Here is a 15667-nt window from a genome sequence, read left to right on the forward strand (position 1 = left end):
GAAATTATCGGATTCTAAATGATCGGTATCGGTTTCAAAAGGTAAAATTTATGACTTTTTCAAACGCCGCTATGTACACGGACATAGGGAGAAGTACAGAGCGCCAAAAAACTTAAAGGCACTGTCTTTGCGTGCCGGCCCAATCACATACTATATGCGGCTTTTACACACACACAAGTGAATGCAAGCATACTTGATCAATAGCCATACAGGTCACACTGAGGGTGACCATATAAACAACTTTAACACTGTTACAAATATGCGCCACACTGTGAACCCACACCAAACAAGAATGACAAACACATTTTGGGAGAAAATCCGCACCGTAACACAACATAAACACAACAGAACAAATACCCAGAACCCCTTGCAGCATTAACTCTTCCGGGACGCTACAACATACACCCCCCGCTACCACCAACCCCGCCCACCTCAACCTTCCCCCACCCCATCTCCCGTATTCGGAGGTCTCAAGGTTGGCAAGTATGCTCTAGTATAATCTGGACTGAAGCTGTGTGCCTTCATTGTTTTTGTAGCTGTTGTTTTGAGGCATGTTTAAAAAATAAATAAAAATAATGCACTTTGTGAAAGTCAAAATATAGTATTTCCCATAGTTGTAATGGGTATCAGGATTATCTCAGGGAGAGCATGTCCCAAATTCCAAGCTGTTTTGAGGCATGTTGAAAAAAATAATGCACTTTGTGACTTTAATAATAAATATGGCAGTGCCATGTTGGCACTTTTTTCCATAACTGGAGTTGAAGTTGTTCTCTTATTTTGGAAAACCTTGTTTTTGATTGATTGATTGAAACTTTTATTAGTAGATTGCACAGTACAGTAAATATTCTGTACAATTGACCACTAAATGGTAGCACCCGAATAAGTTTTTTAACTTGTTTAAGTCGGCGTCCACGTTAATCAATTCATGGTAAAGTTACATTGTTTAATGCATCCAGCGGGGCCTACACTGTTCCAATATCCATTTCTCTGTTCTCAATTGTTGATGACTGATGATAACAACCAAACCTACCCCCCCCCCCTTCCACACCCTGGATTGTAAATAATGTAAAGAATTCAATGTGATTATCTTGTGTGATGACTGTATTATGATGATAGTATATATATGATAGTATATATCTGTATCATGAATCAATTTAAGTGGACCCCGACTTAAAAAATTTAAAAACTTATTTGGGTGTTACCATTTAGTGGTCAATTGTACGGAATATGTACTTCACTGTGCAACCTACTAATAAAAGTCTCAATCAATCAAAGCATCACAACAAAATTAGGCATAATAATATGTTAATTCCACGACTGTATATATCGGTATCGGTTGATATCGGCATACGTAATTAAGAGTTGGACAATATCGGAATATCGGATATCAGCAAAAAAGCCATTATCGGACATCTCTACTTGAAAGTGCAGATGTTATTGTATGAAAGGCTTTAAAACCATCTTTAGTGATAGGATAAGGTATAATAGAAGGATAGGATAGCACGTTATTGTCATTGCACTTAAAAAGTGCAGCACAATTACATGTTCAGCACAGACCTGTTCAAGACAGAACAGGAACGCTGATGGGTCACCGCTACATGATAGCTTGCAAGTCAAAATAAGAGTGAAATTGTAAATGCAAAGCTTTCCCTACATTTTTTTTAAATAAAAGAAAGCTTTGAAATGGGTTTAAAATATAAAGCTATAACAGATACTTTCATTATTGACTTTGTGAATCATTTGCAGACTTATTTGGAGTTGTTGTGATTATTTTGTTTGCAAAAAGTTGCTGCCAACTTTTATTAATTGCAAGAGGACAGATCACATCAATTAAATGATACGTTCTATTCGGTTGCCTCTCGCTCAAAAACAGCTGGGATAGGCTGCAGCTTACCCATGACGCTAATGAGGATAAGCGAGCGGTATAGATGTCATGACCTGTTGACAAGATCATGTCTTGTTTTAGTTTAGTTATAGTTCTCCTGTGTTTAGTGTGTAATTCTGTTTCCAGAGTTATTGTCCTCCCTTGTTTATCTTCTTGTTGCGAGGAGCACTGAGTGTACACACCTGCCTCTGTGTGTTGATTGGGACACAGACCTGTGGCCAATTCCACTAAAGCACCTTCGTTATGCCAGTCCCGCTGTTCAGTTGGTGCAGGGCCATTACTAGCCAAAAGCTACTGTTTATGTTTCATGTTAGCTGTATGCTACTGTCTTTGTGTGTTATGCTATACTAAGTTTTTTCCTTAGGCTTCATGTGCCATTCTCAGCAGTATGCGTCTTTGTATTTTGCCTTGTATAAGGATTAAAACAAATTTTACCTTCACTTTGCCTCCTACTTCCGCATATTGGGATCACAAACACACCACCATCATGCCAAGGCGTGACAATATAAAATGGATGGATGGTTCTATTATGTTGTGTTACTGCACTTAACCTAAATATAAGGATTATTCTCACACTTATTTGACGTCATTAGTTTTCATGAAAAGAGCACACCTATTTATTTTGCACGCAAATGCTGTCACGGGTAAGCGAGTGTGCTGTGGGTTTCGTTTAAAAAATAATTTTAAGTTGTGTTAATTTGTCAATTATCATTGGATAATTAATTGTTGGAGAGATGCTTATTTGCTTAAAGTGCCCTCGAGAAAGGTAAAGAACCTCTTCAAGCTCAGCTTTACGGTAGCTACATCTGTCCTTACATGTCTCTACGTGTGTGGTCTGGTTCTGTGTGGTGTGGAATGCGATACATATAGCAAAGTGTAAAGTGAATTTCCCCTTGACGGATTTTAAACAGTATGATGATAAAAAATAAAATAACCCAAAAAAGAGCAGGGTTTGACCTTTTCACATAATAGTAAAAGTATCTTAACATATATTTAATCTAAAAACAGACATTTTGTGGATTCTGACTTTCCAAATAAATATCAAAAGACACAAACCTGTAGCTTGCGTGCCAACCAGTGGTGTGCTGACTGTGTCGTCATGCAGGGCAATGACTTTCACGGTGTATTCAGTGCCAGGCTGCAGGCCATAGATAACGGCGGACTCAGCAGCTCCTCGAGGAGCAGGTCGCAGTTCTCTTTCACCCTCCTCAGAGCTGGAATACAGGACTCGGTAAGAAGTAACAGTTCCATCAGGACTGTCCCAGGCGATCCTTAGCGAGGTGGAGTCGATGTCCGAGAAGGTCAAATCTTTGGGACGGTCGACATCTATGAATAAGGACAATGTTCAAATACAAAATATACATTCCCCCAAATCATTAAATAATAAAATGACAGGAAAATGTGTTTGTTTGTGTTTGTTTAATAAAGGGCTTTTCAATCGGCGGCTCAGGTTCCAAATCCGGCCCGGAAATGACATCATACCAGCCCCCGAGTTCAGTTCAAAACTTGGTGGAAAATGTTTTTTTGCAGCAAATTCCTAAAAACATTTGAGTGCTCCTGTTGGGAACTTGGACCACTGTAAACACATTGGCAGATCTTTGCATTGACATTTTAACCTTCTGGCGTCCAAACTTGCGATTTAGACAACTCAGACGTTCCTCAAAGCACCTCTTTAAGTCCTCTTATTTTTGGCAGTTAAACGTTTGGAACTAAGGTGTTGCTTGTTTACTTCAGATGCAGTGAGTAGTCATTTGTTTAACTTATTTAGTTATACTAGTGGTGTTCCTCAAGGTTCCATTTTAGGTCCTCACATTTTCATCATTTGGGCTATTTAGCTGGTGGCCTGCCAGTTCACTTTAAAAAACTTGTGAGGCTCACATTTTTGCAGAAAGTCCCTAAAAAACAGCAGAAGGCTTCTGTAACAATGACAAATTCAATACATCAAAATCAAATGTCTACTGTAGACAAAGCTAGTTCTCCGGAATATATACAAAACAGTACTAAAAGTGAAAGGAGAAGTCCTAGCTTTCTATAAATATGGCCCCTAAAACAGTTTAGTTGAATGTTCAGTTCAGTTCAGTTTCAGTTTATTTCGAACATGCATACGATACAATATAATGCATCACAAATTTCAAGTTCTTTCACTACAGCACGTCCGAAAAGGAGTAGGAAGAAGCTGAGCTTATTTAATCCTACCCCTTTTCATACCATAGCAATTGTATCCCATTTCCTTGTTCTCTGTAACAGAACAGTGAATACATAATAAATAAATAATATACCATAGTAAGTAAACAAATATCAAATACATAAATAATCTTTATCTCAAAAAAAAAAGAAAAAAAAAGGGTTCCAGATGTTCATCATAATTATTGTTCTGTGTACTTTGTGAACACTTCTCTCACTCTCTTAAACTGAATCTTATTGGTGCTTTGTTTGATTTATTTGGTTAATCCATTCCATAATTTAATTTCGCATACGGATATACTAAAGGTTTTAAGTGTTGTACGAGCATACACATATTTTAAATTAGATGTTCCTCTAAGGTTATATTTCTCCTCTTTTGTTGAGAAGAATTGTTGTACATTCTTGGGTAGCAGGTTAGTTTGCTTTGTACATAATTTTAGCTGTTTGCAAATGCGAATGTCCCTGGTTTAATATCCATCCATCCATACATTTTTTACGGCTTGTCCATTGCGGGGGGGGGGGGGACTGGACTTGGCCGAAAGGCAGGGGACACTCCGGACAAGTCGCTACCTCATCGCAGCGCCAACACAGATAAAGATTTTGTAACCAAATAAGAAGAAACCCTTACTTGTTACAGCATTCAGCACCAGTGGGGAACTCTCTCCATCTTGTCCCACAGCATACACACTAAAAGTGTATTCAGCTGTTGGCATCAGGCCTGAGAAAGTCATCTCTGTTTGGTCTAGAAATACAAAAGTGGGAAAAAGGATTCATAACCCATTTTAGTCAACTGAGATGAAAGGAATATGAAGAATTATTCAGAGCTAATCAAGCTCACCAAAACCAAAAAGTTACCTGGCGCCACCACCTCAGTGAAAGATGAACCCTGTCCATTTCTGGGGACCCCAGTCACCCTGTATCCCTTGATAGGGCCCTGAGCTGGGCTCCACCTTACTGTGACACTGTTGTCATTAACATCCATCACTTCCATGTCAGAGGGAGAGTCTATGCCTGAAACCATGGATGAAAGTAGGATGGCGTTAATGTGGACATTGTGAAAAGTAAGAGATCTACGCTCGTGTACCTGTCTTATGTGTGACATAGATTGGAGTGCTTGATGCGGGGCTATCTCCTCTGCCAGTTACAGCATAGACAGTGACGGTGTAGTCGGTACCAGGCTGCAAGTTTGTAATTGTTGCAGTGGACTGAGAACCAGGTACAGTGAACTCCTTCGGATTACTGTGGCCTCCTGAATAACAAGGCATTGACACAGTAACATTTACTGGAAAGAAACAAGACATTTGGACTCTCATTGACATAGAGCTGCACAATATTGGCCAACAATAAAATCCAGATGTGTTACTCTGACTACTCGATTTTCCATTACAATTTAGATTTTTTGGTAAAAACTACATAAGACAAAAAGCTGGGTTCCACAAATGACCCCCCAGGCCACACGTTAAATACCGCTGGTTTACTTATTTCACAAGGGGGGTAAAGATGGAGGAGTGTCTCAAAGCTGTGTCTTCAAGTTTTTAGCGCTTATGGAATTTATAAAGGTCGGCTTGCTTCTGCAGGTGTGTTGGTACTTGTAGAGTAACTACGTTACCCAGCAGTCTTTGCGGCAAAGCAGGACCGGAAATATAGACTGCACAGGAAAAAATGTGCCTCTTAAAAAGAGTAAAAACAATTATAAAAGTTATTTTTGCTTGTAATGAGCAAAAAAAACTGCCAATGGAACAATTCAAAATTGTCTCGGCCCATGCGCATTCTAATGCGCACTCGTCTGTGCGCTCTGCTGATTGCACCTCCTCAAAAGCGCACCTCCAAGAGCGCACCTGCGCGCGCCACTCCTGCAGAAGCAAGCCGGTGCGCAGCTGCAATCAATCAGCACTCATCACACTTGTCGTTGATGAGCTTCCTGGGCTTCTTAAGTCAGTGCAGACCTGCGTTCCGGGCCAGAACGTAGCTACCTGTTCAGTACAGTAAGCCTAATCGTCAAAGCTCTATGCGCACTCTTTTGCTCTCTGTGTTTTCTCCCCCCGTCGTGTTCATTGTCTCGTGTCCTTCTTGTTGTTCTCCCTGCAGCCTGCCTTTGTTTCCACGTTACGAGCTGTTTGTCTCGTCTTCCCGCGTTGCCTCTGCTTCCCTGGCTGCCTCTTGGATCTCGACCTCCCGCCTGGAAACGGACTCTGACGCCTCGCTATCGCCCCCGACTACCTGCATGTCTCCCGGACCTTCGAGCCTGCTTTTTCCCCTCCGGGACTTCCGCCTCTCGTTTAAAAACTTCGGTAACACTCAACAGTTAACTCACACACATAGTCGCACACATACACACCCTTTTGGCTTCGTCACACTCCTTACTTTTGTAAATCTATATATTAATAAATAATAGAGCTAAAACGACGTCCCTCCTGTCTGTACCGTCTCCTTCCCTCCTGTACCCATAACAATAATTTGTTTATGAGCGAGGGAAAACCCTGAAGTGCCAAATTCGCATTTCTGAGTTAATTTGTGGCACCCTATGGAGCCCGCTGTCGCAGGAAGGAGGAGCCTAGCTTGGAGGTGCAAGAGGGAAATATAAATGTATCAATTAAACAAAAATTCTAATTAATTGGCTTACAGTTTAAAATAGATTAAAATGGATGGATAATCCTGCAGCCCTACATTGAGATAATGGACATTTATTATGACATAGTAGAATTACCATGTAAATTAGAGTATCGTTTGAGTGTGAGATAAATTATACAATCTTTAGGTAAGGAACACATACGATGCACAAAAATTTAAGCTACCTGTCTCTCCATGAGTGATCCTGTAGTAGCGTGTACCACTAGTGGTACACACACCACAGTTTTAGAGTCCTTGTTTTGGAGGATTAATAAAGTGTATCTATTTGTCTATCTTTCGCCACACTTCCAGTATAATTTGTATGAGCGAGGGCAAACCCTGAAGTGCCAAATTCACATTTATGAGTTAATTTGTGGCACCATATGGAGCCCGCTCTAGCAGGAAGGAGGAGCATAGCTTGAAGTTGCAAGAGGGGAACATAAATTTAACAATTAAACAAAAAAATCGCCAAAATAATCCTGCAGCCCTCCATTGAGATGATGTACATTTATTATGACATAGTAGAATTAACATGTAAATTAGAGTATAGTTTGAGTGTAAGATAAATTATATGATCTTTAGGTAAGAAACACATAAGATGCACAAAAATTTGAGCTACCTGTCTCGCCATGAGTGATCCTGTAGTAGCGCACAGTCACAGGAGGGGCATCCCAGCGAATGGTGATGCTGGTGGGGGTGGAGTCTAGCACCTCTAGGTCTGTTGGGGCGTCAGAGACTGGAGCGAAGGAGCAAAACCAGATAAATAACCGGTACAAAAATCATAAAACAATATGCAAACATACTTGTTTTCTGATTTCCACTGAGTGGCAAACTCTCTTGAGCCCCGCTAACTGCGTAGATGTTCACCAAGTAATCAGTGTCTGGAGCGAGTCCTGTTAGGGTGAAGTGGTTCCTGGAAGGTGGTAGCCTCTCGTCCTTTGTTCTTCCGCCGCTGGCCATCTGGTAACGGATACGATAGCCTGTGATTTTGCTCTGGGGAGCCAGCCAGTGGATGGTGAAGGAAGTGGTGAAGATCTCAGAGAAACGAAGACCAACTGGTGAATCCAGAGCTAAGGAGACAAAGAAGGATCAATTTAAAATCTTTAATTGTCCAACGAAATTGCAATTTGAATGATGCTGAGAAATGCCAAATTAAATAATAATATGTACAATCATGTAGCTCTTTACAGTGAGAACCATTAGCCATTATCCATTCACTCCACAGTCACATATACGTAGGTGGTAGTAAGCTACATTTGTAGCCACAGCTGCCAACTTGCGGCAATGGCCTTTCTGGCAAATAATTGTTGCATTCAAACATTGTGGCACTGAATGGCACTGGGAGCAAGATAGGTGAAGCGTCTTGCCCAAGGACACAATGACAGTGACTCGATAGCTGGATTGATAGATAGCTGAAGCTGGATTTGAGGGTTTCTGGAGAACTGCTCTACCATCTGAGCTACGGCACCCTGTCTAGGAACACCAACAATGGCTTCATCAGGTAAGACTTACCTGTTTTCTGAGTACCAACGAGGGGTGAGCTCTCTCTCTCCTCATAAACACACACCACGCTCACCAGATACTCTGTGTTTGGCAGCAAATCTGTCCAGAGGGTAAATGATTTTAAGATAAATATATTCCATTGTGTGGTTGTATGTTGATATACAATTATTGCTTACTTCTCAGTACAACATTGTTCAGTGTGCCATCTAAAACGGTTTCGGTATATTCATCATCATCAATGGGACGGTACCTAAAGAAAAAAGATGTCCAACAAAGACATTTGATACGTTTACTTATAACACACTTCAGCAAAATAAGTGATGTTGAGCTTTGAGAGCATTATATATATCCAAACCTAATGAGGAAACTGTTGATGTCAGCTATGTTGGGGACAGGTGGTGAGAGCCAACTAACTTCCATGTGGCTTGGTCCTACCTGGACAAAGGCCAGATCTGTAGGTGCTGGCACAGCTATGGAAAACATAATAGCTTGATTCAATTAACATTCCAAGGGTGGATTAAAACATATATTGCCAGATAAAAAACTAAATTAGAACAACTAAATGGTATTCTTAATAAACAATTAAAAACATATTTTTGATTGGTTCCATTTAGGGCTGTCTCCAAATAGTCAAAGATTTGGCCATTCGATTCGGAGGAGTCTGATTCGACAATCAACCTCGTGGTCAAATCGTCAAGACATTTAACTACCCTCATCTCTTTGTGGGAGGGAGGCGGAGCTGAGTACATCTTGTTGCCCCCGTGTACAGCAGGTGTGTTGGGAGGGTGGATTGATTGTGTTCATTATCAGTAAAAGAGTCATGTGTGCAGACAAATAGTTTTTAGAGAGTCAGAGATGATTCTTACGGTATTTGCTTACACTTTTGGCTGTCGCTAGAGGGCGACCGCTGCTCCTGGTTATGGCTTCCAGTTGCTACTTCCTGGTGTGACATCATGTCTTTAAAACAGCTGGCCATCAGTTCTGGCCTCCCACATGTCTTAATGTATTTGTCTGCACACAAGAGTATTTTACTAATACTGAAGCTAAAGCCTTGTGGCGGTCAGACGTCTGAAGTAAGGGCATTCCTGGGCGAAGGTGATAAGGCCCGACAGGGGCCTGGTTTATGTCATCTGGGACATCCAGGTCAGCCAGGGATGGCCACATGGACGGCGCCAGCCTCTGGGTGGTGGGCCCGCGCACGCTATGAGAGTCTGTTTGGCTGGAACTCCGTCATTTAATCTCGCAGAATTGCCAAGGAATCGCAGTACGAAATAGCAGTACGACAACATGCTTTTTAGTAAACTGCATCATTTGTGACATTGTGGAACCACGGGATATGAAGGATGTTCCGGAAGCAGTTCCTTTGAAATGCATCAAGGCGGCGAGTAGCCTCTGTGATAAGAGTCCAAGTTTCAGATGCATACAGGAGCACTGGCACCACACAGGAATTGAAGGTATGCATCTTTGTGGACGTTTTTATCTTCATACTCCACTCTTTGGAGGCGCGAGTGTACTGCAGATGGCGATCAAGTTCAGGATTCAACAAGAATGATCTGTCAATTTTGCATCTACAATAAACAAAGTATTAGACTGTTTTGACCTGCTGGTCGTGGATGGTAATGACCTCTTGTGGGAGGAGTAGGAAGTCTGACATTGATTGAATTTTTGTCTTTGCCCAGCTGACGGTAAGGCCCAGGGGGAATGCATCTTTTGGTAATACTAACACTGTTAATACTAATACTGTTGGGAGGATATTTCTCTATGGGGTACTGGGCTCGTCAGAACACTCCGCAGTCAGACACAAATCTCTCCATACAACTGCGCTCCCTCCGTAGGCACCGGTGGAACTCACCAGAAATTGAACACGGCGGTCCTACCAGCAAAATGTAAAGAATCAGAATCGACTATGAAGATTTTTAGTCTAAGACAGTCCAATTTAGATTATATGGTTGTGTACAACTGTATTTTACTAAGAGTTATATATAATTTGACTATGTAATTTTGCTACTGCAAAATTGCTAAAATCTGTGACTACCAAAACTAAACTTTACTATATTTGAAAATACATGTTTCTTCGTTAATGATGTGCTTTTGCTTACAAGTCTGTTGCGTGAATGTAGTGGGTTCACTCTCTCCATTTTCTGTCACAGTGATCACACTGATGTCGTAGTCGATACCTGGTTCCAGACCATACACTGTATAATGTCCTGTTGTTGGTATCACCGTGTCTTCAAATATGGGTACGCTTTCCCCAGCTGCCATTACTGTGATCCTGTAACCAGTGATGGCTGTGGTGTTGAGCGGTGACCAGCGTAGACTGATGGTGGTGTCACTAACATCATCGAAGCTGAGGTCAGTCAACTGTGGGACCTCTGTGATGGGATGGTCGGGGAAAAGGGGGGAGATAACAACACACCACACCAAGAACACCAAACAAACAAAAATAGAGTTGAGTAAAAAGGAAGTGGTTGATGAGGGACAGAAAATGGAGGGGTAAATAGCCAAAGAGGCAGAAAGACAAAAAGAAGCAATGGTCAAGGTGAGAGCCCAAAACAGTCGACTTCCATTGTAGTGAGATATATACATATCACACCAATGGAAGATATATTAATTACATCATGTAACATTCATTTAGGGAAGCTTTTGCATTGGAAAATATTTATATACTGTACAATAGGCATGTCCAAAGTTCAGCCCAGGGACCACTACCGGCTCATTTTCTGATGGCCATTGGCATATTTTAAGCACAAATGCAGCCTCAAATCAGAACAATTACAAACTAGAGTGTTCCCTTGCTACAAGCATTTCATATTTTTTTATATTTTAAAAAGGTATTTTCATGTATTTAATACAATGTTTGATATTACCAGCCGCCTTCTTCTTTTATTTATATAAAATCTTAAAATAACTAGTGTCCCGAGTGCTGGAACATAACTCCTGCGGTAATTAAGGGAACACTTTATTTGCTTTGTCTCATCTAAATACATTTACCTATTGTCACCTGCATTGAATAGATTAAGCATATACTGTAATTAAGTTAATAAAAGTGAACAATATCAAATAAAGTGGCTACACGCGTATTAAATTTTTTCTATATGCGGCCGTCTGTGGAAAAAGTTTGGACGCCACTGCTGTACAGTACAATAACATGCAGTAATTCAGGAAAAAAATTAGAGCACGGAATCCCATTTATATCTCCACAGTGTCCCAATTTTTACTGTAGTGTAACAAAACAGTTGTGATACTGTATTGACATTACAGTCACTCCAGTTAGTTTTGTTTTGTTCAGTTTGATAGTTGAAAGTTAATATATTTAGAAATTATATTAACTTTTAACTTGATGTGTTACTTTAAAAGTGTTGCAAACGTTTTAATTTGCAGCTAAAATGGTTGCAACACCCATTCATATAAACACACCAAGATATTACTAACCCATTAAAAAAAGAGTAATACCCACTTGGAGTGACGATTGTTGATATTGGAGCACTCTCCATGTCTTCCTTAACTGTAAAAACACTGATGTTGTACTCCACCCCTGGACTGAGGTTCTCAAGGGTGCAAGAGTTCTGGCCAGCCTGCACAAACTCCTCCACACGGTTTCCTTGCTGCCCTTTGGTGGGGGTGCATGCAACTCTATAGCCAGTGATGTCTTAGGGTACAGATAGTTGAAAGAGGAGGTGAATAAAAATTATTGACGTTTATCAGTGTAACTTAATCATTTGTACGTCACGGACAAGTGGGTCTGCAAGTTGGTGTGTACCTGGTGTACTGGCTCCATTCCACTGCACAGTAATTTCTCCAGTCCCTAAATCAGAGTCCAAGTTAAGATCCGTGGGAGGAGACAGAGCTGACAAAAATAAGGGAATATCAAAGATTAATGATACAAAAAGAAGAACAGAGAAAACTTTTTCTACTGGTTTTAACTTACATGTGATGACACGTCGCGTGATTGGGATTCCTTGCTCTTGGCCGTTAATAACTGGTTGCACACTGTAGGTATACTCCACTCCTGGAGTTAGACCAGAAATGTAAATACTTCCTGAGTCAGAGGTCACGTCTCGAGGGGCTTCTCCGCCCTGACTGGGGCGTACTGTCAACTGAGATAAATAAACACATGGTCAGTGAGGCACAGAAGAGCCAAAGACATGCATTAGTATACAGGAGCCAAAGGTCACAGGTCAGTGTTTTCCCAAGACGAAGGGCATAGTGCACAGCATTCTCATCACTAATGTGACATATTTGAACCAATCAGATCATTCCCAGATTTGCATGATACCAAGAGACATTTTAACTGTCTGCGAAAGCAGGAATTTCCCTTTGTGGTCCCAAACTTAATCAGAAGACAAAAAGATTGCTTTGAAATAGAAATCATTGACAACAGTGCTTGTCTTTGGGCTGCAAAAGGGAATCAGTCACATGATTTGTTAGGCTTAGTTTTTATGTAAATGCCTTGACCGACTCCCTCCCATTTATCCGAGCTTGGGCATAGCACTGGACATCTCAAAGTGCTGGGTGGGGCAAGACAGCGGTGTGTACTATTATACCACTAGAAAAAATAATGGACGGATAAAAATCAATACGTTAAAGTCAAATCAGATTCTTCAAATACATCCATTGTACTGCTCACATCCTACAGGAGGCATATTTGCATGTCATCTGTAGATTGTTAAATGTTTGTGATGAATTAACTCGTTTTCTGGTCCTCTTTGCTCCTTTACACACACATCTTAAGGCCTGATCCAATAAGATCCTAAATACAATTTAAAACATTGCCTGTACTATTACTAGGCATGTTGCGGGTAATTTACTAAAACTGTGCATGCAATTGATAACAAGCGCAAAAGTGGTCCAACCCGCCCTATTAAAATGAGGATTTTGCGTGTTTGGCTGTGTCATCATATGCACTAATCTGTAGTATTTTAATCAGTGCCTTAAATCTTCCAGCAGTTACAAAATTATAAAATGGCATTGTTGAATAACATTCTCCATCCATCATCTATAATTGCAGTGACCACCTTCTCACAATGACCGTGGTGCAACCGTTTGTGCCCAGTTAGCACATATATTCATAACGTGCTAAACATAAATATTATATTTATTATTATCATTATATATACATATATATATATATATATTAAATAAATAGTTTCAGGCTTGATACATAACATTGTGGCCACTAAATGATTATATTTGCATCTTTTCCTTCCAGTAATGTGGGTGTCCTGAGTATCCACATATATTCTGCATATACAGTACACAAAGATAGACATGCTAAATGGATTACACTCGCTGTTTTGCTCAATTAAGAGACACCATTTTCAGTGTAAAAGCTTAGTAGATCAGGTTTGTGTGTGCTAACAAGTTTGCACATGTTTTATTGCACGCAAACCTTTAGTAGATCACGCCCTAAGTAGGGGCACCAAAGATGGGGATCTTTTGCCTGTGCCCCAAGCACATGATGGCCTCTTGGCTTTTGTAAAGTTTGATGATTTTTTTCCCCCTGACACATATAAATGTAAGTTCTCCAAAAGTTGCACCTGGGTAACAGCAAACCTAACTTTGAAAACTTCACTCAACATAGACGTAATCAAAGCTCACCTTAAACATTCATACACTGCACTAATATTTTGGAAGAAGGATAAGGTGATAGAAGAACAGTAAAAATATAATAGATATATCATTGGCAGTATAGCAGAAAGTTATGTACAACTTTTACTTTTGCATCTCATTGCCTGTAGCTGTGGTGCCTTCAAAGACCCCCAATAAAAGTTAGAAACAGAGAAGTCACCAGTTTTTAAAGGCGGGGAGATTTAACCCCTAGGAGATACACTATTGATGATACAATGATAATAATAATTATCTATCATTATGATTTATATGATCTACTGATTGTATTCCTATGTGTATCAACTAATCTAAAAAAAACTTGACATATTTATAACCATATTACATTGAATAATGGCAGGTTATATGATTATTTAAATACATATCCTGGCCACTTTATTCTGAATTACTGAACACTTTTATGTACAAAAAAAACCTCCACGTTTTTTTTTTTAACAAAACATTTGGGGGTTTATCTAGATATGTTCAAGATATGTTAATCCCATCTTTAAAAAGTGAAAAAACGAATTGAGGTTTTTACATGAAAAGATGCTTTCAACCAAATCAATAAAATTATTAGTTTTTGGCATGTAAACATACCAAGTGTGTGTGTGTGTGTGTGTGTATGTATGGGACAGGGTCATTGGATTAAGAGTGAGATACAGGGCCCGTAAGGATGGAGGCCCAGATTTTGGTACAATAAGGGACTGATTTACTAAATGTTTGCATGTACTAAAACACGTGAAAAACCTAACAGCACACACAAACCTGATCTACTAAATGTGTGCAAAGCGAATTGTGTCTGTTAAGTGAGCAGAATAAGGCATGCGATCCTTTTTTGCATCTCTGCAGAATATGTGCTAATCATCAGAGCGCCCAGAATACATGGAGTAGAAAATGCAAATATAATTATTTAGCACACGCAGCCTGATTTACTGAACTAGAAAGGGATTGCGGCACCTAAATTAGTGTCTTTATTTAGCACGTCTGAAAATAATTGTGCACACTGACACAGTTACACACACGGCTGCAGGATCATTGCTCGCACTGCAAAGACAGACGATGGACAGGCGAGAATCCTCCGTCCTGCGTGTGTGTGTGTCAACATATTTGGACTAACATAAATGAAAAACATTAGACATATCGTCTATTCAGCAACATCCTTTTATAATTTTATAATGCATGCTTGGTGACTTATGGGGTAGATTAAAACTAATTCAATTGATGCGTTTTTTGGTGTCTACTTTTAAAGGCATTAATTTTTTCATGTCAAATAAATATTAACATATTCTCCTATATAAAAACACTTCTTGAAGTATGCATATTTTGCGTCTTGAGCGCATAAGTGCAGCTTCTCTCCCATGAGCGCACCTTCGCAGCGCTAAAAAAAGGAAATGTAAATGTTTCAATGTAGATGCACTGCACGAGTCCGACTGCTTCTGAAATGACCATAAAAAGTAGTATTCTCCTGCATGTTTGAAAACATAAAACACCACAGGTAGGAGAAGCATGGGAACATGAGTGTACAGTAAATGACCCCATGGTGAAAACCCCCCAATAGTACACAAAAAATAATTTAAATAAGGCTGTCTGCACCACTTTTCAATTGTAGATGGCAGTGTTGGTAGGTCACACGCAACACACCCACTAATATTACACACAATGTTTGCACCCGCTGGTATCTGGATCTTAGTAAAACAGGCCCTAAGTCTCTAATTGTACCTTGTATCCGATGCGTGGCACTGGAGTCCAAGAGATTATAATAGAAGAGTCAGTTACATCAGTGCTGAAATGGGGCGCGTTACCCATTGGCGGGCCTAAAAAGGACAATAAAAAATGTATATATTTTTTTTGTTATTGATAACTTTCGCTCACTAAAAG

General features: G+C 40.1%; 1 protein-coding gene across 1 annotated transcript in view; it reads right to left on the reverse strand.

The window, feature by feature from the left end:
- LOC133663286 (fibronectin-like) overlaps positions 1–15667 on the reverse strand; it is an 84068-nt gene that overhangs the window by 17806 nt on the left and 50595 nt on the right. The window contains exons 25-38 of the mRNA XM_062067649.1: positions 15509–15603; positions 12111–12279; positions 11943–12029; positions 11640–11831; positions 10282–10554; positions 8538–8652; positions 8359–8432; positions 8192–8281; positions 7483–7749; positions 7299–7415; positions 5154–5318; positions 4925–5080; positions 4698–4811; positions 2942–3211 (exon numbers count right to left, since the gene is read on the reverse strand). Of these exons, the coding sequence (XP_061923633.1) occupies positions 2942–3211; positions 4698–4811; positions 4925–5080; positions 5154–5318; positions 7299–7415; positions 7483–7749; positions 8192–8281; positions 8359–8432; positions 8538–8652; positions 10282–10554; positions 11640–11831; positions 11943–12029; positions 12111–12279; positions 15509–15603 (2184 nt within the window). The remainder of the gene's footprint in view (positions 1–2941; positions 3212–4697; positions 4812–4924; positions 5081–5153; positions 5319–7298; positions 7416–7482; positions 7750–8191; positions 8282–8358; positions 8433–8537; positions 8653–10281; positions 10555–11639; positions 11832–11942; positions 12030–12110; positions 12280–15508; positions 15604–15667) is intronic.

This window comes from Entelurus aequoreus, linkage group LG13, assembly GCF_033978785.1.
Source record: "Entelurus aequoreus isolate RoL-2023_Sb linkage group LG13, RoL_Eaeq_v1.1, whole genome shotgun sequence".
Classification (NCBI taxonomy): domain Eukaryota; kingdom Metazoa; phylum Chordata; class Actinopteri; order Syngnathiformes; family Syngnathidae; genus Entelurus; species Entelurus aequoreus.